The sequence below is a fragment of the Molossus molossus genome, unplaced genomic scaffold, assembly GCF_014108415.1.
Source record: "Molossus molossus isolate mMolMol1 unplaced genomic scaffold, mMolMol1.p scaffold_m16_p_7, whole genome shotgun sequence".
In the NCBI taxonomy this organism is placed as follows: Eukaryota; Metazoa; Chordata; class Mammalia; order Chiroptera; family Molossidae; genus Molossus; species Molossus molossus.
The window spans coordinates 102,924,520-102,951,794 of NW_023425401.1; the positions used below are offsets into that span (position 1 = coordinate 102,924,520).

General features: G+C 45.2%; 1 protein-coding gene across 1 annotated transcript; it reads left to right on the top strand.

Annotated features, from left to right (window-relative positions):
• Positions 1-5,409: 5,409 nt before the first annotated feature.
• On the top strand, positions 5,410-27,085 carry WEE2 (WEE2 oocyte meiosis inhibiting kinase). Its single transcript, XM_036247622.1, has 11 exons — positions 5,410-5,751; positions 10,712-10,908; positions 12,203-12,254; positions 14,756-14,928; positions 16,097-16,218; positions 21,812-21,958; positions 22,635-22,742; positions 22,889-22,974; positions 23,776-23,946; positions 24,829-24,971; positions 26,929-27,085. The coding sequence occupies exons 1-11, from the start codon at positions 5,410-5,412 to the stop codon at positions 27,083-27,085; spliced, it is 1,698 nt and encodes a 565-aa protein (XP_036103515.1).
• Positions 27,086-27,275: the final 190 nt, after the last annotated feature.

Consider the following 27,275-nt stretch of genomic DNA (forward strand, 5'->3'; position numbering starts at 1 on the left):
TTCTTTTTTTTTAACTTTTTTTATCCTCACCTGAGGACATTTTTGCATTTCTCTTCAGATAGAGTGGGAGGAAGAGAGGGAGGAAGAGAGAGAGAGAAACATCAATGTGAGAGAGACATATCTATTGCCATCCACCCAACCCCAACTGGGGCCGGGGACAAACGGCAACCAAGGTACATGCCCTTAGCGGTAACCAAACCTGGTCTCTCTGGTCTGCAGGTCGACGCTCTAACTGCTGAGCCAAACCGGCCAGGGCAAATAATGTTATCTTTTTAAATGAGTTCCTTGAGAACTCTGTATGTCAAAATGTTTAAATAAAATTACTTGACTTTCCAAATACTATCGCTTCACTGTATAAAATACATTATGTAAAATATATCCACATTATCTAAACATGTCTACAATATATAAAAACCTAGTGTGTACATAGAATACATTATGTAAGAGTATTTTTGATCTATAATCTCACCACTGAATTGGCCCCTGTTCAGATTTTGCTGGTCTTCTTTCATCGGTTCTAGAATGCAAAATGCTTACTTGTTCACACTGCCCTGGCAGGTGAGTCACAGCTGCTGCCGGCCCCGCCGAGGCCAGTTCTCAGGGGGGAGATTCAGGCTTGCTTTTGTTGGCCATCTGGAGGCATTACCAACCCAAGACGATTTTGAGTTAAATTCTCCGCTTGAGGTTCTTTGAACCGTGCTGGGAGTATGAATTTAAAACGCAAGCTAGGGTGGTCCCTGGATTATAGTTCATGTTCCTTGGTGAGGTTTTCTCTCCCTCCACCCAATGGCAAAGAGGAGGTAACCAAGTTTCCTTGCCCAGCCCTCTCTGCACGGGAGGGCTATTTGTCACTGTTGTATACAGTGTATCCTATTAGATTCCCCATCTTGGGCATTTTTTATTCTTAGTGGCATGTAAATAGTGGTGTATCTTAAAATAGATGATACATTTAGTTCTGTTTCTTTTCTATATTTACATGTAGAAATCATACTGCATATTGATTTTGTATTTTTATTTTTCTGACATCAGGACACGACCATTTTGCCATCGGATTCGAAGTTTTCGTATGCATTATTTTAGTGGTTTTCATTGTATGTTTGAAAATTTTCTTAACCATTCTCCCTCTCATTGTTGGATGATCAAGCGCCCCCCCCCCCGTTGTGTCCAAAGCACTGGCTGAATTTCACTCTGAACTAATGCTAGGTGCCTATTTTCTGCCAAGTCCTGCTGTGAAGACAGCCACCCCTTCTCATCAGGCTTACAGCCTGGCAGGGAAGGCAGCGAGCAGGCAAGAAATGAAGGCTAGAGTGAGGGTGACAGGCAGGGCAAGTGCAGTCAGCCATGGAGGTTGCTGACGGTGACAGATTGCCAGAGGTGTGAGCGCCGGGGCTAACCGGTACTCATGTTCTTAAGGGTCTCGGCTGTACTGTCAAATTGTTGACTCGCAAGTGTACACGGGCATCAGCTTCATCCCGCTCTTGTCCAAGTCAGATATTGACATTTAAAATCATTGTTGGCCAATTTTTCAGATGAACATGACATTTTAAGATAATGCTTTGTGCCCTGGCCACTTTGGCTCAGTGGTTAGAGCATCAGCCCACGGGCCAAAGGGTCTTGGGTTTGACTCCCCATCAAAGGCATGCACCTGAGTTGCAGTTTCAATCCCCGGTTGGGGTCGATGGGAGGCAACCAATCGATGTCTCTCTCTCATATTGATGTTTCCCTCTCTCACTCTCCCTCCCTCCCTTCCACTCTCTCAAAAAAAAAAAAAAAAAAAAAAAAAATCAATGGAAAAATATCCTTGGGTAAGGATTAACAAAAAGACAATGTTTTGTGACTGAATCTAATCATAGGTTCCAAATATATGCTGGTGGCCGTGGTCCCTCTTCAGCGCACTGATGTTCATGACACCTTTTGCTCACGTGTCCTGTGGGGTCTTGATGCCCTTGTTCGTTTGCTTGTCCGTTTGTGTGCACTGAGGATACTCACCTTTTCCCTAGCGTGATTTTTTTCATAATATCGCTTCCAATGTACTGCATGCTTTCAATGCTGCTTAGCTGCTTAATGAAATACTGACATTCTAAATTTCAGGTAGTCAAACTCTGGGGTGTCGCTCCCGGCCCCCCAGCCCTCCTGCGCTGCCTCCCGGTGGTCCTTCTCACTCTCTTCTTCACAGCAGGAAGAAGAGTGGGTGATTCCTTGTGCTACTCTGACGTTTGGAAAGTTGATTCCACCCAGAGATTGTATCAACATTCATTTTTATTTTCTTCTAGTTATTTATAGATTGATTTTCCAGATTTAATCTCTTAAGCTATTCAATATTTATATTGTGATATGAAGTGAGACTAAAAATTTTTATTAACTAGTTAACCAATAATTACTACACCACTTATTAAATAAATCGTTCAGGTTTTATACGTCCCCTTTAAAGTACAATATTAGCCCTGGCTGCTGTTGCTCAGTAGGTTGGAGCATCATCCCGTGCACTGAAAGGTTGCCAGTTTGATTTCCCGTCAGGGCACATGCCTGGGTTGTGGGTTCAATCATTGGTAGGGGGCATGCCAGAGGCAGCCAATCGATTTTGCATGCTTTCACATCAATATTTCTCTCTCACCTTCTCCCTTCCTCTCTCTCTAAAAGAAAAAAAAAAGTCAATAAACTATTAAAAAATAAATACAATCGAAGTACTGATATTTACTAATCTATGTATTCTTCACCATTGACCTGTCTATTCTTATACTAGTGCCACACTAATTGTATGTACATAAAATAATATGCAGGTATAATGCAAAGTTTTATTACTGAGAGAGGTAGTCTTCTCTACTCTATTTTTTAAATCTTCAGCTATTTCTTTGACAATTATTTTTCCTTGTGAAATTTAAAATCATCTTACCCAGTTTCAAAAAAAGGAAAAAGTGACCCCCCCCCATTTAAATGGCATGAGTTAGGTATTTACTGGAGAAGAATCGACACACTTTTATAACTAAGCCATTTTATTCTCTCTGCCAGGAACAGTCTTCCATCCAGGTAAGGACTGGGTTACTCTGCCTCCACGGCCGAGCTGCATAATTAGTTGATCTGGGCAAATCCGAGCGGTCCCGACAGGAGTTCAGATCTTGGGACCAGCTGAGGTGCAACAGGGTGAAATTAAGAATGTGAATGGAGGAGATGAGGAAAACAATCTTCCTAAAGGTTTAAGGACTAGTTTCACCCTTATGGGTCCCATGAACTTAAGTCCCACAGCCAGATACTGAGGAACCAAAGCCATCCAGAGACATCCTGGGGTTTCTGATCTGCCTCACACTCCCGACTTCCTAACATGTATTCTGTACCCGAGCCCACAGTAGCTGTCACATCAGCGCCGCCTGCACTGATATTTCCTTTCACTTCTCCCAAGTCACCTGGGCTGCAGGCACTCGTTGGTGAATCCCAAGTGGAAGGGATAGTAACTCACTACCCGAGAGGCTGAGCTCAGGTTGGTGTAGGGATTAATACAATAGAATGTGTGCTCCAAGTTACTAAGCTATTTGAAATCAACGTAGCGCTGCCTCTCGGGCCTCTGAGATCTGCACTGGAGTTGAGAATTAAAACGTGGAAAGCTCATAAGAGATGTTCATCCTGCAGCAGCGCCCACCACGAGGGCGCACAGAATGCAGAGCATGCACCTTGCGTCATAGCACCTACTGTGTGTCAGGCCCTGTTCCAGGTCATGGAAACAATATCGAGTAAGAGTGACGTGCCTGTCCCCATGGAATTTAGATTCTAGTGGGGGGTGGGATGGGGGAGACACAAGTCCTTTTTTTTTTTTTCTTATTGCAAGATTTTTATTGTTTTGTTTTTCTTTTATTCCCCCCCAGACACCTGAGACACAAGTTTTTAAATGAACCATTAGATATGTAATAGATGATGCCGCTGTAAGTGCTGTGAAGAAACGTGACTCAGGGTAGGGGGCCAGAGGATGAGTGATGGGACTGTTTGGGGCTGCTGGGAAGACCTCCCTGATAAATGCCCTTTGCGGAGACACCTGAGGCACATCGGGAAGACTGGCATCTGGAGAGACAGGAGGAGTCTGGAGCAGAAGTTAGGTTGGGGGAGGGGTCCTAGGGCCCTGTGGGGCTGGCTGTGTCTTCTGAGTGAAGTGGGAGGCCCTGGAGGAGCCGAGGGCAGGATCCTTTCAAAAGGATCCCGTTGGCTACTGGGCGGAGAATGGACTGCAGTGAGGTCTGGGGAAGCAGGTCTGTGATGGGAAAGGAATGAGAGAGGAGAGGGTGGGATGGACTGGTGGAGACGGAGAAAATGAAGGAGGGGCAACAGGCACAAGGGAGCTAAAGACGATCAAGAGAAGAAAAATTAAGTTTGCTTTGGTCAAGATCCAACTTGTCCTCAGCGCCTTTCTTTGGGCCCACGCTTATCATGTAAATACTTCCTCACGTCTGTGGAGGAACCTGTGTGTGACATTGCCCCCTTCCGTGGATTGCCTTTCACGTGGTTCCTCTTAGGAAGTGATGCGGGTGACTTCCTTTTCTTCAAAGAGTTTTCACCCTTCCCATGGGGGCCTCTCTGAGGAAGAAATTGAATAATGTATTCTAAAGATATCCAACCAGTAAGAAAACATGTTTCATAAAATAAGGCATTGGGAATGAAGTAACTGTTATTTTCGAGGGATACATATCTGCTTCTATGTGTTACTAATCTTTCTAGCTTTTTTTTTTTGGTCCGTTTGAAAATGTGTCTGTTTCCTTAAAAGCTTGAACTATCAATACCTGGAGGTGGCCGGGGGGCGGGGGCATAGTGGGGTGCCTGAATCAAGGCAGGTGTATCCAAAAAGGATCTAAGACATGCCTCCACTGGGGAGATGCACTCCAGCCTAGATACCTTACAGGCTGTTTAAGGATGAGTGTTCTATCCAGGTGCATCTGAATTCTAATGACTCCTCTTAGCCACGGCAGGGAGTGGAGGAGGGGAGAGTGGGGTTTCTGAATGGCAGGTGTCAACCAGTGAAAAGCATTTCTTGCCAGTCATGAGCTTGTTCCCAGGTTGACTACTGGGTGCTCTAAAATCCGTGCTGAAGGAACGGACTCCACCATCACACTAGCATTGGGTAGCACGTGGGCTCAGGGAGAGGACCGGTGATACCCAGAAAAGCTTTCACGTCAGTTGGATTTAATTGCTCACGGAGTAGCTGGCGCTGCCTGTAATCAGAATGGAAATAAGGACAAGCTGAGAGCTCATGCCATGTGGTACTTAAGGGAGAAAATGAATGGCGTGTCTCCATGTGGGGTTCGTGGGCGGAGGGAGCAGTGGGCAAGGACTGCAGGCCCTGCCGGCTGACCTTCTGCCTTCTGCTCTGCGTCTGTGACTGTTCCCTCGGACAGCCTCCGTGCCCACGCTGTAACCTCTCTGGCCGAGATGGATGACAACAGCATCAACAGAGAACTAAAGCAGAAGTTAAACTTCTCCTGCTGTGAAGAAGAGAGCGAGAAGGACCACCAGGAGGCAGCGCGGGAGGGCTGGGGGGCCGGGAGCTGCACCCCAGAGCATTCCGAAGCTCAGGACCCCGAGGCCAGGTCTACACCTCCCCGGACACCCCTCGCTCGAGTTCGTGAACGCCACACCTCTCCGGAAAAACACGGAGTGAGTCCAGAGCCCGTTGTGAGGACTCTGGTGTCAGAATCTCCCAAGTGCCCTGCAACACCAGACCCGCCAAGTGACAGAAGCAAGCTGCACTGTGAGAGTCCCTTCACCCCCAAAGTGAGTACCTGTGGCAGTGGGGGGCCCGGGTTCCTTCCGCTCAGCAGATAAAGAGGACTTGGTCCTTCATGCGGGTGGGACAGAATTGGCCCCAGGCTGTCTTATCCCCAATCACCTGGTTATTGGCGAACATGAAGAAGAGTTTCAGGTTGCCCGAAAACAGAATTAAATGTCTCCCAGCTGTCTTCTCAAAACCACTGGTGCCAGCAACTATGTATTTGGCGGGAGGCCACAAACACGTGGCGGGCGGGGTAAGTTCCCAGGTAAAGAACACTGGGCGGGAAGGAACATTGAGATCTAGAGCCCCACCCAGGCGCCCAACACAGGAGAAAATCAGGGCCTCAGGAGACGGACTGGCTTTCTGCTCAGCCGATGGTGGAGACAGGACAAGACACCTGAACTTGTGGTCTTAGTCTGTTCTCTCCATGACACCAACTGGCTCTATTTCTATGTGATCATTTACGACTATTTCCTGGTGTCAGAATGCTCCCACTCACTGTTTGAACATATTCACACCTCCTTGCTGCCGCCCTTCCCGGAAGGAAGTCCTCTCCCCTCGGGGCCTCCTTAAGTCCAGGCTCTTCTACGTGAGCAAAGAGGTAGCCTGTGGACGCTTCTGTATGAACTGAGGATTGCAAAGAAGCCACGGTCCCGGGTCGTTAGATATTCCTTTACTCTTGTTGTGACTGGTCCCCTGCTTTATTTTTCATGTTATTGGAGCCAGGGCTGGGCTGGGTGACCTCTAACAACCTGGTGCCATGGGGTGTGAGCCTCGGGACTGGTATTAGTCCTGCTTTCTGCTGGCGCAGCTTGAGGCACTTAAGATCATCATTGAAACATCTGTGCTTCTGATGGTAGCAGTGGCTGTCTGCAGGTCTCCTGAGTACCTGCTGAGTATGGGCAGCGTGACTGCGAGAAATACTCAGCTTCTCGTCTGAACTGTGGACAAACGACTCTAACATGCTCATGTGCCCATCTGAAGTGTATTCAATGGTCCCAACACCAACCAATCAATCCACTGATTTTTTTTTTTTTTTTTTTTTGAGAACACCCTGTGGGCAGGGAGCATGAGCCACAGTCTCAGAGAGAGGAGACGCACCAGAGACTACGTGATAGGTGCTTCAAGATTGGTCCGAGTTCACTGGGTGGACTGCTTCTCATTGGGGTGATCGGGAAAGAAACAAAGGTGGAGGAAGCATGGGAAGGTCAGTGGAAGTTGGTATGGTTCTGACAGAAAGGAGGCAGAGAGTGGGCTGAGAGGAGGTGGTGCCGAGCAGAAGTACACAGGCAAGAGAACATGACATATACTTCATTCGCTTGTTGGAAAGTGGACACTTTGGTACGCTAGCTGACCCTCTGCTGTCACACCCATTTGCTGCCTGCAAAGAGTGTCCACAAAATCAAGATAAACACACAACTGAAACAATAAAGTTCAGATCGGGTGGACTGGAGGCGTGGTGCTGCATGCTGAGAGAGAATCCGGAATCAACTCAAGATATCCGAGCAGCCTTTCCCAGGAAAGCCATGTTTGAGAGAAGCCCTCAAGAGTGAGGTGGCGTCCACCGGGCGAAGAGGAAGGGAATGAGAACCTGAGGCCAAGGGAAAAGCATCTACTGAATCATGGCGGGAGGGGAGGCCATGCTGCCCTTAGGGGACTGCATGTCACTCAGTGTGACGGGGCTGCAGGCGAGAGAACAGGCAGGCAGTGAGGCCACAGCTGGGCGGCAGGAGGTAGATCAAGGTTTTATCCTAGAGGTATTGAGAGGGCCATGGACTGGTTTTGAGCAGAGGCGTCTTAGAAAAATCACGACCCTTGTAGGAAGGATGGAAAGGAGCAGGAGAGATCCTGGAGGCAGGGCAGCATTCGCAGTGGATCTGCTGAGAAGGGAGAAGGACCTGAATTACAACAGCAGTGAATCGGTAACTGACTTGACGGAGGAGTTGAGGGAAGGAGAGAGAGAAAGACCCGGGGTGCAGCCAGACCTCCTGCTTGTTTGAGTACATGGCACCATGAGTCAAGACAGGTGACAGTAGAGGGGGTACAGGTTTGGAAAAAGCAGGGAGGCCATGTAAATAATGGGATGCATGGGTGTAGAGTACAGGAAGACCATCTAAGTTGGAGATGTCCATATGGATGGATACCATCGGCATTTAGGGAGATGCTGAAGCTTTGGGTATGGATACGTGCGTGTAGCCTGAATGTGAGAAGTGGTTCGAGTGAGGAATCTTGGATAAGGCCAAGATCCGAGGGACAGGCAGAGAGCAGCCTTTGGGAGGGAAACAGGAAATGCAACTGGGAAAATCCATGCCTTATGAAAAACATAGTGTGGACCAGGGTCAGAGGAGAGAGGCCGAGGAAGCATGGGAAAGGAAATGCTGGGTCGTTCAGCCTTGCCCAAGGGATAGGACCAGAAACCATGCAAAATGACTTCAGCTCACTATAGGACTTCCTAGCAGGGGAGAGGCAGATCGAGATAGAAGAGCTTCCTTGGGACATAGTAAAGCACCTGACCATCTGGTAGGAATGTAGAAGGGATTCAAGCATCAGAGCACTAACACCAACTGGGCCTTCAAAGTTTTTCCCAGGCCCAAGACACTATGATGAGCCTCCGTGGGAGGGTGGAATGCCTTCTCACTCCATCTTCAGAAGTCAGGGAGCTAGTCCCCAAATTTCCTTCCTTTCTCTTAATCATCTGTCATCGAGCTGTTGTTACTTGTGGAATTAGCTCCACTCTCGGGAGCATATTTATACTCTCAACCTGGTCATCTTTCCAGAAAATTTCAATCTGCTTTACTTTTATGGAGGTCCTTTCATAATCCTTGTCCCAAACTATGCTCTTTTAGGTTTCAAAAGGATTACTCATAATTCTGCCATTCTGGCATTGCAATCCTTATTAATATAATGAATATCCTTCCCTCTATTTTAAGTAGAGCTCACAAAATCTATCAGTATTTACGTGTCCAAACTATGAATTCTGATGTCGTCTGCCCTGAGGAGAATACGTTTCCTTCCTTTGATCTGAACAATGTCCAGGCCTGTTCCGTTGTCCTGGAGGTGTGGCAGCCACAACTCGGGCAGCCATCTGGGTGTGGATGCACCCCCCCCCCCCCGTCCTAGATGATGGATGCGCTTGACTTTCCATATGATAATCGGCATCACAAAGAAACTGTTCCTCAAATAGTGATTTGCTATCATTCTAAATTCATTGCCTGAATCACAGTGACAGCTGAGAAATACTGTACAGTTGTACTTCTTTTGAATGAATACTCAGCCCTATAACAAACTTATAGGAAGATAGTGAGTTTGTCATTGATGGCTTTCTCGACTATAGCCCCAGGGTGGTTTATCCTTTGAATTCTAAGACATATATAAAACCCTTATAAAAACTCGACTCTGACAATATCTTCTTTTCCATTATGCCTGCCGGTGTGGCTCGGTGGTTGAGCATTGACCCATGCACCAAGAGGTCCTGGGTTCGATTCCAGGTCAGGGCACATGCCCAGGTTGTGGGCCCAATCCCCAGTGGGGAGCATGCAGGAGGCGGCCGATCAATGTTCTCTCTCATCAATGTTTCTATCTCTCTCTTCTTCTCTCTCTCAAATCAATAAAGAAAAAAAAAAAAAAAAGTTAGTGCTCTGGCCAGAGTGGCTCAGTTGTTTGGAGCACCATCCTGCACACTGAAAAGAGGCAGGTTCAATTCCTGGTCAGGGCACATACCCAGGTTTCGGGTTGAACCCCTAGTTGGGGTGGGAATGAGAGACAACTGATCTATGTTTCTCTCTCACATCGATGTTCCTCTCTCTCTCTCACTCTCTCTCTTTAAAATCAATTAAAAAAGTGTTTGCTTACTGTGTGTGCTTTATAGCTTCCTTTATTTCTGCTTGAATCATTTAGGAGTATGTACAAGTTCATTATTCATTTCTTGTAGCCTCACATTCTTTAATTCCATTTGTATGTAGAGAATCGTGTTGAAATCTACCTTCTGCCTCTACACTGAACTCACAGGCAGAGACTATGAGAAGAGCAGAATTCTTTCAGAATGAGCCTCACAGTGCGATGCTTATACTATGAGGTTACATCATGGCCCCCGTCTCCCGTGTACCTGAGGGCCTATAATAACACAGGTATTCCACTGACCCCTGACATTTAGGTCACAATGGTGTTCTGCTGTCTCATCAGAATTCTCTGTCTTTGACCTCTGCCTCTGCTTTTGGTTTAGTTCTGGGTATGCTTTAGGCCTGTGTTCTCTCGCTGTTACCTAGTCGGGGTGGTAAGTCCTGCACACTCTTGTATTCGCATGTTAGTTACAGCCGCTGTAAAACCTTGACGCTGCAGGGCTTAGAGGGATCCTGCTCCGCTTTTCACCCTCGTTCATGGAGCTCTTCTCGTTCAGTGCCTACATTTTAAGAGGAATTGGAAATTTCTTCCTTCAAAGTGATGATTTCTGAAACATCAACCAACTGCTCCCTAACGGACCGTCATCCCTTAAGAGCGCGAATCCACCTCTGCACCCTCACGGCATTCTGCTCAGAATCTGCTGCTTAGTGGGCCCCAGACACACGCTGTGATGAAGGAATGAGGGGAAGGTAAAGGACTCACTCCGAGGACACAAGGGCTTTCTCTTGTCTAAGCTTCGATGTCAACCTCACGAAGTTGGAGGTGGGACTAGGTTCGGTGGTTTTCCTGGCTGCCTATCGGCACTTCCCAGGGGAAGGCAGAGCGAAGCCGATGCCTGTGTTGGTGCCATGATCGGAATATCCAGGGGTAGACCGGGATCCCGTGCTTTTCACCAGAGGACCAGTTATGAAGCAACTAGTTTGCACTGAACCAGATAACCTCTGAGGCCCTTTTCCGCAGTAACAGTCTTTGGATTCAAATATTAACTAGCTAGCTGATAGGGAAAGTTGTTTTTTTTTTTACCAACTTCATTCTGATTTGCCTGTTGTCATCCCCGTGCAGGGCCAGCCGAGCCAGCCTGCGCTTTCTTCGACAGGGAAGCTGCCCTCCCGAGGCTCCAAGCATTTTAGGCTCACACCGGGTTCCTTCACAGATGAAATGACCTCCTCAGCGCTGGTTAACATTAACCCCTTCACTCCCGAGTCCTACAGAAAGCAGTTCCTTCAATCCAGCGGCAAGAGGAAGACCCGAGGAGATCTGTGAGTAGACCGTGGCCTGCGACTTCTGAGAGCTGATCTCACTGTGGTCGAGAGGAAGGGAGGGTGTCGACGTGAGATTAGGAGCGAGACCCCCGTTAGAATGAAACTGGCCTTGGTACGGATCCCATTCTCCCCCCATGTCGCGTTGGTTCCAACCTGCTGCCACAGAGATCCTAGCATCCTTCCATTCTGAAGAGCCCCGGGAGGCCCTTCTCCAGAAACAGTGACAGCCGAAGCCAGCAGCAGACCCCTGACTTCCATTAGGAAGTTCAGTGGGCTGTGGAATTGCCTTCAAGGGGGTCCCTCTGGACAATAGACGGTTAGCAGTTGGGGAAGGCATAGGTCACACATCAAAGAACCTATCCCTGCGTCCAGGCTAGCTTGTCTGGTGATGAGAGCTGCTGGGGTGAGGGTTTGAACTTCTCTGCAGGTGGTGGAGGAGAGGGGAGTGTTGCTTTCGGAAGGGCTGCTAAAAGCCAAGCTGCACCCCCGTGTGGATCACGCGGGGCCTGCCTTTTCATGGCCGGAGCCACCTCTAAAACGGGCCTTTGGTGCTGATACGAACTCAGCAAAGTAAATGGACAGCTAAGGGTCTGAAGTTCGTAGCGCGGAATGTGTTACCGTCTGTTGTTTCTGTGGGGATCGATGACGATGTAGTAACCAGCCTGAGGCTCGGACGAGGCTTTCTCAACACGGCCTCTGGGATCTACAGTAAATAGGACCTCAGCCCAAGTAAACACCCCTACTTTCGTTATCATGGATTCTATTGGCTTTAGCTGTTTAGGATGATTTATAAGCTGGGGATTCATGGTTTCACCTCTTGCGCTACTCTGCCTGTGACCCCCAAACATGCCAGGTGTGGGGGAGGCAGGTGTGGGAGGGGACTGTGTCGGGTGGCAGTGAAGACCACTGACAGTTCCACCTGTGTTCTGTGGGCTTTCCTGCCTCCTGTTCTCAGCAGATGTTGTTCTATTTGCCCCAAACCCCTCTTCTTTCCTGTGCCTGGTCCCTACTCATCCTCGGAATCCTAGCTCACGTGGCCTCTCTTTTGGGAAAGGGTTTTACTCTTGAAATCATGAATTGGGTGCTGTCTATGGCATCCCTTAATGTCTGGTTCCTGGCCTCACCTGGGTTCTTATATAGAAAATTTCTTTTTCCCTGTGCCCAAATCTAAATCAGAGAAGAGAAGGCATTGTCTTACTCTATGGTCTCACAGCCCAGAGCTCAGCAGAGTACCAGGATCAATAAGTGCTAATCATATGCTGATATCACTTTTTTAATTATTTTTTTTAAGCGAGGAAGCTGATCCAGGGGAAGGCAAGGTACAACAAGGGCTGCCTGCCAAGGTGAGCACAGTTCTTTGGCCCAGCTGTCCTGGTCATTTCATTCTCCTGCCTCTGTCTCCTCCCTCCCTCTCCCCTCCCCTTTCCTTCCTTCCTTCCTTCCTTCCTTCCTTCCTTCCTTCCTTCCTTCCTTCCCTCCCTCCCTCCCTCCCTCCCTCCCTCCCTCCCTCCCTCCACTCCCACACCCAGCACTTTGTAGCAAATGTGCTTTGTAGCTGAATTTATTTAAACTTTCATCAGGGTCTACATGATTAGCTAGCTGTTACTTTATTTTACTTATATTTTTGTTCATTTTACTTATATTTTATTATTATTTTTGTTACTTTATTTTACTTGTATTTTATTATTATTTTTTTTAAATTTTTGTTAATCCTCACCCGAGGATATCTTTCCATTAATTTTTTTTTTTAGTTAGAGTGGAAGGGGAGGGAGGGAGGGAGGGAGGGGGGAGAGAGAGAGAGAGAAAGAGAGAGAGAGAGAGAAAGAGAGAGAGAGAGAAACCTCGGTGTGTCCACATCAGTTGGTTGCCTCCTGCATGGCCCTGGAGCCGGGGACTGCAACCCAGGCACACACCCTTGACCAGGAATCAAACCCGCAACCCCTGGGTCCACTAGCTGATGCTCTAACTGCTAAGCCAAATGGGCTCATTTATTTTTTATAGAGGAAGGGAAAGAGAAACATCATTTTGTCCTTCTACTTATTTATGCATCATTGGTTGATTCTCGTATATGCCTTGACCAGGGATCAAACCTGATACCTTAGATTATTGGGATGATTCTCTAATCAACTGAGCAACCCAGCCAGGGCTAGCTACTTGTTACTTTACCAGATGTTTTCTGCAATGTATACTGCTGAATCATTACCTTGGAGTATTTTTACATTAAAGTTTACTGCTTCTGTCTTAGATCTGTGGGGAAATTCTATCCTCATAGGGTAGAGATGTAAAAGAAAAAAATCAAGATATCTAGGGTCCCAAAATAGAAAAAACAGAACAGAGAAAAATGGCATGAAGCCAATGGTTTACATGTAAAATTTTAGCTCTTCAATATGTCAATATCTGTTGACTTTTATAATGTTAACAATCTTTCATCTTGTATCCCTCATTTGGTCATCTAACCTGAGAAAATACTACAAATACTATTGCAAAAAATGTTTATTGCAGCCTTAACTATAAGAGCAAAAAATAAATAAACGAATAAAACCAAAAGAGAAGGGACTACTAAATGTCCAATAATAGAACGACAAGTAAATTACAGTTTAAAATCAGTGGACTACTACATTGCCATTAAGATGTCTATCCTGCTGAAAACATGGCCATGTCCGTGTACAGAAGGGGGAGGGGAGGGGTTGCAGTTGGGGAGTGATGTGGACAGTAAGCTGGCTTACCGAGATGAGGACAGGAAGGCAGACGGCCTGGAGGCCTCTGATTAGAAGTTTGGAATCCTCGTGGGAAACAAGTAGGTGTGTCTGATTCTACAGGTGTGTCATTATTTTGCAAATAATCATTTGCAAAAATGATTATTACTGTTAGAGGAGATGGAGAGAGGGCTACAGCAGATCCAGACATGGAGGAAACAGTGAGAGACTGGCTGTGGGCGATGGAAAGTGCAGGTCTTGCTGATGAAGACAGATTGATATTGGGTGTTGAAAATGAAGAGCTCGTAGGACTCAAGATTTCTAAGAGTCAAAGTTAGATGAGAAATTCTTGTTAATGGAGACACTGAGAAAATGATGCCTTTGGGGCACTAAATTAGCTTGGATTGAGATTCATATGAATGTGTGGAAATCAGAGCCGCCATGTACTGAGAATTTACTATGTGCTTGGCATTGTACTAACACACACACACACACACACACACACACACACACACACTTTTTCGAGTAGTATTTAAAAGAACTCCGAGGAGTACTTGCTGTGAACCATCCTACCCATGAGAATACGCATGAAAAATTTCAGTGATTTGCCTGTGGTTCTTGACTAGCCAGCCAATCAGTGATGCTGCTACTTGGCCCAGTAGGGGGAGCACCTCTTCTGAAATAATCAATTGGACAATTTTGTTTTCCAGACTGATTTTCGAGAAAGCAAATTGAACGCAACTTGTTTGTTCCACTCGAGATAAAAAGACATTAGTAGCCAAGAGTTCCGAGACCTGTAGACTATAGTGTCAAAGGGAAGTTATTTTCCTGGTTATTTCTAACATGCTCTACTTAGGTCTGAGGTGCTCCTTCAGCTGAAGTCAGTAGCTCTGGCTGGGAGTCTATGCGCCCCCTCTAGGGACATACAGATAGGAACAGTATGGCCAGAAAGAAATAATAGTACGGAGAAGGCAGTCAGCAATCGGGGAGGTTCTTGCTACCGTAAAAAGTGACACAGAATCCAATGGGCTTGCCAAAGACGTCATTTTGAAAACGCAGAGAAATATAAGGTTATAATATTCCCCAATTTTATTGCTCACAATACGTTAGGAATCATTATGTTAACTTTTTGTACTAAAACATTTCAGAGATGTGTTCTACGAGAAACCAACATGACTTCCCGCTATGAGAAAGAATTCATGGAGGTGGAAAAGATTGGGGTTGGGGAGTTCGGGACCGTCTACAAGTGCATCAAGAGGCTGGATGGGTGTGTTTATGCAATAAAACGCTCCACGAAATCTTTTGCAGAATTAGCAAATGAGTGAGTACCTCTGAGATGTACTAGAAGCACTAACTTGGACTTGGACACTTGTCAAAATATTTTAATAGCCCTGATGTCATTAAGAACACTTGCTCCTTTGTAAAATCACCCCACCCTCTCTATTGTATGTTGTCTCACATTTATAACCTTTCTGAGTTTTCCACATCAGAGATGAGTTATGTCTTGAAATATACCATAATCATTTCAGGTCATGATGTGTGTGTGTGTGTGTGTGTGTGTGTGGCTTTTACTTCTGGTCTTACTTCTCTTTAATAATTAATAGATTTGTGGAATGATCTTTTGGTGCCTATTTAGGTCATCAGAAATATTGCCAAGAAAGAAGTTATTGTTATCCCTGGCTTGTCTCTACTTTGTATTAATAATGAATTCAACAGTCAAGTGTCAAGGACTACAAGCAAAGGAAAATTAACAGAAATTCAAATTTCATTCCCAGACATAATTGTTCTTCCTTTTCACAAGAAAAACATCTTCAGATTCAGCCAATGCTATTTATGAACTGTGGAGATAAAATACTTATGCTGAGTCTGAAATTCTTGATCTTGAAATTCTTCGTTTTTATACGGAAACTCATCAAATACTCGATTTTGCTTTGCTTGTGTTGAATTTCCTGTTTCACAATAAATCTGTCTCTCCAAGACTGTCCCCGTGACTTCATATTGGCCGAGTTTCATGTTGACTCTGACTGTCTAGCCTTCATAGAGAAGACAGAGGGCTCATGCCAATATCCACAATCAAGTCCACGGTGGCCGTACTGTGAAGCCCACCGAGATTTTTTGACTAAGATACAATAAAATAAAGATCCCAAAGCATGTCTGCAATTGAGGTAACATCACTTAAGCCTCCTTTTTACTTGTGTGATGTTTAATCAAAAAGCCACAGACTTTGGAATCAAGATGACCATGGTTCTGGTCTGAGGTCTACCAACAGCAGCTTGACTCTGGACCAGTCACTGAAATTTCTAAAGCCTTTATCCTTGGCCCACCCTACCTCACTGTGTAGTTATGAAAATCAGAGATAAAATAGTAAGCAGGCAGTGAGAATTTCAGAAGTGTTCTGCTGTCATTAATAATGTCACATCTTGCCCTTTGAAAACATTTGCATGTATATTACTTTGATTCATTTTTCTCAATGCTTTTCTGCCTCTTAGGAATTTGGCTTTACACGAAGTTTACGCTCACGCAGTGCTTGGGCATCACCCTCATGTGGTACGTTACTACTCTGCTTGGGTAGAAGATGATCACATGATCATTCAGAACGAATACTGCAATGGTAAGTATGTGCACCAATATCTACAGAGAGGGAGGCAAACTTATTTTTAAAAATGGATTTTAGATGTATAGAGAGAACACCCATCTGTTGTTTCACTTACTTATGCACTCAGTGGTTGATTCTTGTATGTGCCCTGACTGGGGATGAAACCTGCAACCTTGGGGTATGAGGACGACACTCTAACCAACTGAGCTACCCAGCCAGGAAGGGAGATGAACTTTGAAGTCTTCAGAAAAAAAATCTGTGCCCCTTCCTTGTAGTTGATGCTAGGTGTAAATAGAGTCATACCTGACATGTCTGCACTACGGTTTTGCTCAGAAGCACAGGGCCGGAGGAGATGAGCTGATTTAGAAAGCAATCTCGGGTTTACGCTATTACATATTTCTTGTGAAGCTGGTGTGTAGCTGATGCACAGATGTGTGCACTCCCTTCCCACTTCCCACTAGCGGGAGCACGTTTACCCTAGTGGTTTGAAGGGTAAACCGTCCTTTCTACCATTTGCTAGGTGTTCTAAAAGATGCGAGCGTAGTCCCTACCCTTTGTGGAGGAGGAGGTGATGCATCCATACAGCCAACTTTTGATGAATTTTCGAGTGGACTCCTGAGTCTGGGGATTGTTCATGCTTCTTGCTGCTGCTTACCTTTTGGGCGTCAGTGGTCTCCCCAGACCAAGGGCATGGGGCGGGAGCTGCAACTCAAGCCCAGCGACTGCAGCTCATTCTCCCAGGCCCTTCAGGGCCGTGCACACCCGGTAACCGGTACAGCTATGGTTCTGGGCTACCTGAGTCGCAGAGTGGACTTCCGGTTTAACATGCTTCTAATCCACGATGAAGGGGTTGCCTTCCCGGCAGTTATGTGTGGTTCTTCTCGGAAATGTTTTTTATCAGAAAGGTCAGTGGTGAAGTAGAAATAGTGCTACCATGTTGAATAGAAGCTCGCGTCATTTGAGTAGCAGCGGTCCATGTTCTGCCCCGGTAACACTGGGTAACGGCTCCCCTCTTCCCTCAACCAGCCGCCTCTCCGTATACACCCACCCATGTTTCTCTAAAAGTACAGTCTGTTTCTGAATCATTTTAGCAATCACCATATAGTCCTGAGTATGTGTGTCCAGCCTGGCTTTTGAGCACAGAGGTTAGTGATAAAGCTTCGACGTTGTATAAATGATAAGTATACAAGTAGGTAAGTGAATAACATTGTGAAGCACTAGAAACAGAAAATCGTACATACCCTGCAAAAGAATGGTTTGGCATTTCCCTTGTTGTTACCTTACAGTCTGATTTCTTTGTAGCCTTATCTGTAAACTTTGTAGGTTTTGGTCTTCAATAAGCTCACCTCAAAGCCCCTTTTCTAAGTCTCTTTGGTATTAAAAAAAAAAAAAAAAATGGACCCTGTCTTTATGCTTGGGATTGAAAGGTTGAGCCTTTTCTTAACCATGGTCTCTTCCTAGGTTCCTCTTATCATGACCTTTCCTCCCTCTCTATTTCCATAACTTTTAGCTACTAACAAAGATAATATCAAAGGTCAAAAATGATTCAATAGCCCTGGCTGGTATGTCTCAGCTGTTGGAGCGTCGGCCTGCGGACCAGAGAGTCCCGGGTTCGGTTCCCGCTACGGGCATGTACCAAAAAATTTTTAAAAAGACACAATAAAGCAAACAAACAAACAAACAAACAAACAACCCCCAGATTTGGGGCAATGTAAAGATTTCAAGTTTTCTAAAAGCAAATGAGATCCCAAATCATCTTTCAATTCTTTTTCAACGTTTGAGCACCTCCTACAGGCTTGACACTGTGGTAAGCTCCAGGGTAATAAACACTGTAGAGGGAGGTAAGGTGTGAATCCTTATCTTCAAGGAGCTTTATTCCACATGCTCTGCTACAGTGAATACACAAGAGACAGTCGGGTGCAGAGCCAGACGGTACAACTAGGGTAAAAAGTGCCCAGAAAAGGTGAACGTGAGCAAGAGCAGCAGGGAGCAGCGGAAGGGGCCAGGGCCGCCCTGGGGCTAACACCCAGCTCTGCCGTGCACGGGCTGTAGTATCACTGGGATGTCCCCTAATCTCACTGAGCAGAGACACTGCTGTGATAACTTAAGGGAGTCACTTGAGAATCAGCACCCCTCTGTCAATGCCAACACAGTGGCATTACCTGGTATACAGTAAGAAGTCAATAGTTGTGATTAGAGCAGCCCAGGAAATCTCCTATAGGAGGTAAGACTTGAAGGACAGCCTGCAGAAGGATTACAAGAGTTCAGGGAAGGGGAGGGAAGACATCCGGTGAGGGGACCAGCCTGCAGGCAAAGGGCAGGATCGCATTGGCAATGGGTCTGGTCTAGCAGACAGCGAGGAGATGGTGAGGCTCGGGGGAACCCCTGCAGTAGGAGAGATCAGCAAGGTCAAGTGTAGGGAGGCGATAGAGCCCTGAAATCCAGGCATGGATTTGGACCAGATGTGATAGATTGTAGGGAATCCTGTCTATTCATCGTGGTGGTCCTCTAGAACCCACCAATTAAAATGTAACTGGGATTTATCAAAATGTATCCACCTACTTTGAACCTTTCAAATGTGTGCTGATCATGGAAAATAAAGTATGCCCTTCTACCTTGTCTTGCTTGTGGTTCTGGACAATCCATGTTGAGACTCTGCCCTGTGGCCCTAAATAAAGGAGGAGCCCCATGTGTCTGTACGGCAGCAGAGGAGCCAGTGTCTCGGTCCATCTCCTCCCTCCCCCGCCCCGCATCCCCTACTTCATCTTTTCCTTATGCCCTGTGCCCCCAGCTTATCACGGCGGTCTGTTTGGAACACTCAGAGTTATGGTTTTAACTCAGATGGCAAATTCGATGATTTAGATCACTTAGATTATAGATCACTTAGATTATAGATCACTTAGATTATTATTTTTTAATCCTCACCCAAGGATATTTTTCTATTTATCTTCAGATAGAAAGGGAAAGAGAGAGAGAGAGACATGCACATTGACATGAGAGGAACACATTGACTAGCTGCCTCCTGCATGACCCTGACCAGGGCCAGGGACAAACTGCAACCAAGGTATATGCCCTTGGCTGGAATTGAGCCCAGGAGTCATTGGTGCCTGGGCCAGTACTCTACCGCTGAGCCAAATTGGCCAGGGCAGATCGCTTAGATTATAGATTGCTTAGATTATAACTACTGGAGACTAGCTGTCCTCTGATATCCCCTATAGTCCCTTCAGAACCCTGAACCAATTAAATGTTTCCTCCTTCTCCTCCCCCACTCTTGCCAAGATCCCCTGCATTCCACCTCTGGGTCAGCCTCAGCAATCTGGAGGCTTCTCAGTGGCAGGTGGATTCTGCAGGCACCAGGATTCTCTCAGATCCAGGACTGGATGATGACGACTCTCTCCCGGCAGGCGGTATCTTCTCATGACCCCTTCTGTCACTGAAGTTTTATGGAGTACACTCCTCTAGGACAGTGCTTCTCATGTTTGTCCCAGTGTTGTGGCATCAGAAGTCAGTGTCCTTTGGGAAACACCATGAATACTGGTTATTCTTTCCACCAAGCAAGGAGCACCTCACCAGCAGAAAGCCATGCTTGTGCTGTAGGCAGCAACATACAAGCAAGATCTGAGACCACTAATGAGGGAACAAAAGATTCTATAGAAGGGTTGGTCTGCTTGTTACATTGTATCATTAGAAGGCATTTGCTGTTTATTGCTATTTATTTGTTTTGGTATCTGTTAGGCCTCCTGAGCAGACAGGAAAATGTAGATCTATTTTTCTTGTGTTTCTTTCTGCCACGTGGGGAAAGTACCTTTATTTTATGTAAAGGGGGGAATCCAGCAGCTCATCTCATGAAGATGGTACGAGAAGAGCTGCCCAGAGCGGGCGGTTCCCTTCTAGGGCACAGCTCTGGCGATCACGGCAGCCCCCTCCGGTGGTACCTGGGGTTGTGGAGTTAAGGCGCTAGTATAGTTGGGTGAGGTTAGGAGGGATGGAGTTTACAGTTCATTCAGTATTGCTATGTCTATAAACACATACTTCCTTATTAATACCGTTTACTGAAGAACCTAAGAGATGGACGATCAGCTTTAGCTGTTGCAAAAGGAGGAGATTCAAATACCTTTGCATACAGTATACATGGCTACTTTTCGGTAACTTCTATTGTTAATTAATACTTGGCTACCTTTAATATTACCTACAGAGCTTCTAAGTCATTACAAGGGCTGCTGGCACTGGTCTAGTTACTCTTACTAAGTACCTGTAGCTCTTCATGGGATCAGAAATATTTCTGCTTATCATCTAAAAGAATATATTAAAGGGTTTCTAAGTACCCCCAGGATGCTCCTTCCTTTCCCTCCTTTTAAAGGGTCCTTGACTCAGTCTTTCTCTTCCCTTGGTTGCCAGGATGGACATTCAGTTCAGAAAATATTTATGGTGTGTCAGACCTTGGGAAAGTGAAGGTACAATGCGGGTCCTGTCCTACAGGGACACCCTGGCTGGTAGAGAGCCCAGAGTTCGAGTGGACGTGGGGGCCTGGCCACGGCCTTCCCCTCCTTGCCACACCTTATCACCTCCTTTGCAAACTTAGCCTTGAGGTGACTTTGTTTTTAACAAGCACCAACGCATTTTTTACTTGTTCTTCCTTCCTCTCTAGTTAATGTCATCTGTACTACATAACTTCTTTCCCAAGAAGCTTCCCAGAAACACACACACACACACACACACACACACACACACACACACACACATTCTTTAGCCCTCTGTGTTTCTAAAAGGGGCTGAATTCCTTTCTCTTCTGAACTTAATTATTTTAACACAACAGACCCATCTTTAAATTCAATTTTACATAGTATACTCTTAAATATGAATTTCCTAAAAAATATCATTACTGTCCAAGATCCTATTGTCCTAATATACACTTAAAGGATGGAATAGGAAGACATGGGACTCTTAACTTTGACTGACGAGGCTACCAATAAATGCTAATTAATGAAATCAAGGGTTCAGAAGCCTAATACCTTAGTACAGGTGCATCCAAGGTCAGGTAGTCAGATGAGCCCACACCTTGCTTACTATTGAGAATAATAATAAATCAGGAGTCTGTAGTTGAGGTACAAATACTGTGACTCAAATGGGATTTGGGTGTATACCGACGTTTTATATTTTCCTTAGGTTAGCAATCATTAAATGTTCCTATTTCATGATATATTTTTAATGGAATTAAACTTAGAATCAATTACATTAAACTTACTAATGGCCTATACTTACTAATTGATCCTGACATGAAATTAATCATCGTACCAATAGTGGCCATATGACTAAGGCTGATTAGCCTTCTAGTTAATAATTAGGTAAAACTTGAGATAGTTGAGGCATACCCAAGACAATAGGGCCATATATTGGATATCTGGGGTATGGCATTTCTCTTGCTCCTTAAAAGCCTTGTACCTTTTCTTTCTAAGGTGTCTGTGGTACAGGCGGGGAGTCAGTATTATGTTTTGCTTTGACACTGGGGCGATCTAGACTTGCTGGCCTGGGTTCATTCACAAGAAATTTATTATTTACCATGCTTTCCTCTCCTTCTGTGGGGTGACCCTTGGTTCTTCTTTCCTAGGTGGGAGCTTACAGGCTGCTATATGTGAAAACATCAAGTCTGGCAATCCCTTTGAAGAGCCGCAGCTCAAAGACATCCTTCTGCAGATCTCCCTTGGGCTTAAGTACATCCACAACTCGGACATGGTGCACCTGGACATCAAACCGAGTCAGTACGGCCCCCAGCTGCCCCTCCAACCGGGTGTCATTCTTCCCCCACTCTGGTCAGAGTCCGTCTGTGTCTGTCACGTGTCAAAGATGCCTCTGGCTAGAAGAATCTTTTTCTTTCATTTGTTTCCCCTAAACCAATTCAGTTAAACAGCCTTCACCATGTTCTCCCCGAGCCCAGGGGACAGAGAAAGGAAGGACTCTTTCCCAGGTAGTGAAATCAAAGTATAAACGTAAGTATTTAATTTACTACATAGATAAATGATGGCTGACGACGTATCGGCTATATCCAGTGTTTACTGGTGCTATCGTCTTTCTAATTCACACAGATTGAGGTGGGCAGAAATGAATGGTGTTGGCCCTCATCAATGTGAAACTCAAGGGAATGTTGTTACCAGACTGTGTTTTTTCCTCATTTCTTTGTTTTGAGGCCACCAGCCTCTTCAGAGGATGAGGTTAGGTTTGATGTCAGTTTCACTTAACTAGGTATCATCCATCACTGAGCTGTTCAGGAGGAGTGTGAGAGACTCCGGGGAAGAAAAGACACTTTGTACTCTTGGTCACAGGCACACAGAAGAGGAGGGGAGGAGGGTGGATGTAGGGGCAAATGCTAAAAGGAGCCTTTGGGGTGAAAAATCTCGGGAGTCATTGTTTAAGCCGGTTCTGTATTTTTGCAGGTAACATCTTCATTTGTCATCAGATGCAGAGTGACTCTCCTGTAGTCCAAGAAGAGATTGAAAATGATGCTGATTGGTTTCTCTCTGCTAATGTGATATATAAAATTGGTGAGTCTGTCTTACACCCTGACCTGTATTCCATTTTCCTATAAAATGTATACTGATGACTCAATTTATACTGATGACTCAATTTATTCCTGCTTTAAGAAGGACATGCTTTTAAAGAGTCCCCCCGCCCCCCTTTCTCTTTTTAGGAGACTTGGGTCTTGCAACATCAATAAACACACCCAAAGTGGAAGAGGGAGATATTCACTTCCTGGCTAAAGAGATCTTGCAAGAGGTATTGATTAGGGAAACAGAGGCTATTTTATAATCCACTGACTTTCAAATGAAAAAAAAAAAGCATATATTTATCATTTAAATTTATATTATCTCCTTTCCTATTCAGAATGGAGATCCAGAAGAGGGGATGGGGGGTGGGGGGGTGGGAAGAGATAAACCACAGAACTTATATGCATGTATGCATGACCAATGGACATGGACAACTAAGCCGGGGACAGGGTGGAGGGGGGGTAGGGTGGGGGGTGCCAATGGGGTAAAAAGGTAAAATATCTGTAACAAAAAAAATAAATAAAAATTCATATATAAAAAAAAAACACAAAAAAAACAAAATAGGAGAGAAATTTCCCCCCTAAAAGAATGAGAAAAGCTGGCTCATTTATGAATTAATATTTGTACTGTTCTTTGTAAAGGTCCCTTATTGCTTCTGCTATTTCTTAGAATTCCAAAACTCACTGAATTGCCTAGTAGAAAGGAAGACTTTATTGGTCCACCTCATCTTTATCAGGCTACTATCCTTTTGATAGCATAGCTGTCTGGTCAATGCAATGCCCTTAGCGGATTGCCCACCTTCCAGGATGCCTGTGGAGTCAGGCCTGGCACAGCAGTGTTAACCAGGTGGATTTGTGCTCTAGCCATTACCTTCCTAGGAGTAGACTACCAACCACAGAGGATGTGACCTCGCCCAAGGTGTATGTTCAAACTCACGTGCACTCAAATGAACCTTTCTTACCGGTTGTATTTTAGTCTAGACTCACTTCACTTGACAGACAAACTGGCCTTCCTGTCTTCTGTTTTGAAGGATTATCAGCATCTCCCCAAAGGAGACATATTTGCCTTGGGATTAACAATTGCAGTGGCTGCGGGAGCAGAGTCATTACCCAGCAATGGTGACATGTGGCATCATATCCGCAAGGGTAACCTTCCACACATCCCTCAGGAGCTCTCGGAAGAATTTTACAATCTACTCAAGGTGATATCTCTTGTGAAATGAAGAGAAGATAGAAATATCTTTTTTTTTTTTTTTAATGTAATGGCAAGTCAGCGGGAAAAGGGAACTGGAGATATTGGTCGTGCCAATGATAGAAGGAAATGGGAATCAGGACCAGGAAGCCCAGCAGAGACACAGGACAGAGTGAACGCTTCTCAGGGACATTTAGAGAATATCATAGAGACTTTTTATGTTATGGTTTAAAAATCCTGTTCTATTGTTTTCATTGGCCTTTCTGAACAACGCTGTGGAGTGGACGGTTGAGAAAACCAAGGCTCACAGCATTTTCTTGATTTGTATTCCACCTCTGATCATTGATTAACTCCAAAATCAAATCAAACCTGGTCCTTTTGCTCCTATTTCAGGGTTTTAACCATTGTCAATAGTAATGGTGATGTTGTTACTAAAAACAAAAACAAAAACAACAACAAAAAAAAACCCTGAATTTTGAGTGTATAGAAGAAAGTATAAGCTGATTTATTGGTTAATAATTGACAATACCACCAATTATTTGAGCTAGTGGAAGAAAGGTAATGGCAATTCAGGAATCTGTGTGTCACTTGTACTCAATGACATCTCAGTAGCTCAGTTTCTTCCTGTTTAAAATTAAGGCATTAGAGTAGTTAATCATCCAACTAGCTCTAAACTGTGATACTTAAAGATTAAGTCTGAGGTATGGATGACTGATACTACCAGACAGGGATTATATCCTTTCCCAGGTGGAGCTAAGTTTTCATCTATTTCTTCCCTCGGCCCAAAGGAGAAACAGAATTTCACAAAGTCCACCAGCAGAAGCTGGCTTGGAGTTGGCTTTGGGAGGGGAGATTTCCAAACAGTGAAGCTTTCATTTCCTTACATCATCAGAACATGATCCACCCTGATCCCAGGAAGAGACCCTCTGCAGCAGCTCTGGCCAGAAGTCGAGTCCTCCGTCCGTCCCTGGGGAGAACAGAAGAGCTCCAGCGGCAGCTGAACTTGGAAAGGATGAAGACAGCCACACTAGAAAGGTAGATTTTGGATACTGGAGTTGAGAAAGAACCTATTTGTATACTGCTCACAATGATACGACTGGTGTATCTTCTCTCTGAATCCCAGTGGAACCCAACATTATAATGCATAGGTCTCTGCCCACAAAGAGAGTAGCAGCATGAGGTCCTTTGTAGCATGGGGCTGGAGGCTCTGTGACTTGCTGTCTCTCGGCCTGCCGGGATCGGTGCAGCACAATGAAACTATAAGCACAGGCTGCTTGGAGTGAGAGGGAGCTTTGCAAGAGAGCAAATGCTTCAGATCTCTGGACACAGTCCCATTTATTTGCAGATCGGTACCCCCAGGTTACAAGTGGATTTATGTAAATTATTTCCTTGAGATGGCATTACTGCAAACCATACACCCTAGCTTGGTCTCTTGCTTTTTATGGGAAGAGACCTTGGAGCCAAAAAATAACAAACCCTTATTCACATGCAAATGAAGCACCCAATACACCTGAGTGGGCCAGATTTGCCCCTGGGCCAGGATTCTGAGAATGCATTAACACAAGGTTGAGAGTGCTTAACACAAGGTTACAAAATGTCCCTCTTCCAAACCCCCAACCGCACAGTGACAGAGAGGGAAAATTCAGTTAATGCAAAAGAAGCAGAGTGAAGAATGCAAGGAAATACAACTAGTAAAGAAAACTTAATAGGATTCTGAGTGGCAACAGGTATTCAAGAAACTGGTGGATGATCTCTCAATGTAAGGTAACCCTTGTTAAGGTGGGAGGAGACCTGTTTTAGAATTCCATTAAATTTCAGGGGCAGGCAGACATTCTCTCTTGGTATATGTTCAGAGGAAGAGGTATTTTTTCCAAACCAAAGGAAGCAGTCTCATTACGTATTCATGTACGCTTGTGTTCATGTATGCCTTCATTTGTTAATCTATTCCTTCATTAAGCAAATGGGAATTAGATGGGGTGGGCCAGTATAAAGGTCAGGCAGTGATGTGTGAGCAGAGTTCTGAAGGCATTTTAAAATGATGATTATATACCCTGTGCTCTATTGAAAATATAAAAGAAGATGTAAAATGCTCCACGTGTAAAATAAGCTTCGAAGTCCAACTTCTTTTGGATATGCAATCCATCTTAGAACAATTAACTTGAAAAGGCCCCAGAATGGTATCTTGGCAATGAGTTGTGGAGACTGACCTTTTAGTCAGGTCATTCTTCCTAATAAGCAACTTAATATCCTTTTGCTCTAGTTTTAGGTTCCAGTATTCCTAGCTAATAAACCACACACACACACACACACACACACACACAATATGTATGTATACACATGTACAAGATATGTATATATACATATAGTCACGGGAATATAAGTTTTTCTTTGGGTGTGGCATGTACATTCTGTGAAATTGGCTATGCAGGCACAGGCGACCATCATCAGCCATTACCAGTAATGAGCATCCATCACAGAGATGGGGACAGGGGTTAGCAAACTTCCCTATAGAGCTAGATAGTACATATTTTACACCGGGGGCCATGTGACCTTTGCTGCACGGACCTGCGCAGCTGTAGTAATAGGAAAGCAGCCATAGGCAGTGTATCAGTGAATGGGTGTGGCTATGTTTTCCAATGAGACTTGATCTACCACAACAGGTGGCTGGCCAGACTTGACCCAGGAGCCCTGGGCTCTGCTTTCATATGCAGCCTGTAGAGTTGTCCCCCACCCACTACTTCTTAATTTTTGAAGACCATTTATGTCCCAACCAGTAGGATTTAGGAAACCAACCCTGTGGTGTATTACGGCTCATGTGCACCGGCCATTTTTGAAGACAATCACAGGAGCGAATTTTTTATTCTGTGTGTAGCTTAGGCTTGTTTCTGTACATACTGAAATAAAAATGCATGTCTCTTCATATGTTAGTTTTCATCATAAATATCTCTGACTTAGAATGGAGTGACATATGCTTTTCCTCTTTCACCGCTAGGGAACTGAGAGAGGCCCAGCAGGCCCAGTACCCCCGGGAAGGCCATAGTGACCCTGAGGTCTCGGGGACCCCCGCAGGATCAAGAAGCACCAAACGCCCAGTGGGAGGAAAGAGCGCAAAGTCTTTAAGCTTCCCCTGTGGGAAGTCTTCCCCATAGGAACTCATTTCACACCAACCCACGATCAGATCAGATCAACTGCGTCAAACTACCTGTTGTAAATGGAAAGACTCACCAACCTGAATGCCTGAAGGTGTTGAAGCTGCTCTTCATTTAGCATTTACAGCCAAGAGCCTACAGCTGCTGAGACCTTCTGCTAGCAACGGTCTCTGATACAATAATCTTCTCT

What these genes read in the sequence shown, in the direction of transcription:
- WEE2 (XM_036247622.1), top strand. Translation starts at nt 5,410, where the DNA reads ATGGATGACAACAGCATCAACAGAGAACTAAAGCAGAAGTTAAACTTC. An exon ending in AACAAGGGCTGCCTGCCAAG is followed by an intron (nt 12,255 to 14,755) that starts GTGAGCACAGTT and finishes AAAACATTTCAG; the next exon opens with AGATGTGTTCTACGAGAAAC. An exon ending in TTTGCAGAATTAGCAAATGA is followed by an intron (nt 14,929 to 16,096) that starts GTGAGTACCTCT and finishes TCTGCCTCTTAG; the next exon opens with GAATTTGGCTTTACACGAAG.